General features: G+C 55.1%; 1 protein-coding gene across 1 annotated transcript in view; it reads left to right on the top strand.

Moving 5' to 3' along the window:
* The window catches only part of LOC116686627 (bone morphogenetic protein receptor type-2), a 23249-nt gene that overhangs the window by 12523 nt on the left and 10296 nt on the right, over positions 1–430 (top strand). Inside the window, exon 7 of the mRNA XM_032511648.1 lies at positions 165–395. Coding sequence (XP_032367539.1) covers positions 165–395 — 231 coding nt within the window. The remainder of the gene's footprint in view (positions 1–164; positions 396–430) is intronic.

Raw genomic sequence — 430 nt, 5'->3', positions numbered from 1 at the left:
ACAACAAAGGCTGTCAGTTGAATGGTGTTTTGAGCTAACGTTAGCATAGATAGCTAGCAAAGATTCTGAAATGATTTCACGTCTTCTGTTATTGTTCATAATGAGGAAACGTGCGTTATGAATGAAGTTGTCTTCCTTACTCTCCCCCTCCTTCCTGCTGGCAGCTGATTGGCCGGGGCCGTTACGGCTCAGTGTTCCGCAGCTGTCTTAACGAGCGCCTCGTGGCCGTCAAGGTGTTCAGCTCGGCCAACCGCCACAACTACGCTAACGAGCGCTCCATCTACCGCGAGCCGCTGCTGCAGCACGACAACATCGCCCGCTACCTGGGCGCCGACGAGAGGGTGGGGGCCGACGGGGGGGCGGAGCTCCTCATCCTCATGGAGTACTACCCACATGTAGGTACCACACACACACACACACACACACACAC

The sequence above is a fragment of the Etheostoma spectabile genome, unplaced genomic scaffold, assembly GCF_008692095.1.
Source record: "Etheostoma spectabile isolate EspeVRDwgs_2016 unplaced genomic scaffold, UIUC_Espe_1.0 scaffold406, whole genome shotgun sequence".
Lineage (NCBI taxonomy): Eukaryota > Metazoa > Chordata > Actinopteri > Perciformes > Percidae > Etheostoma > Etheostoma spectabile.
This window is presented reverse-complemented; position numbering and strand designations above follow the sequence as displayed.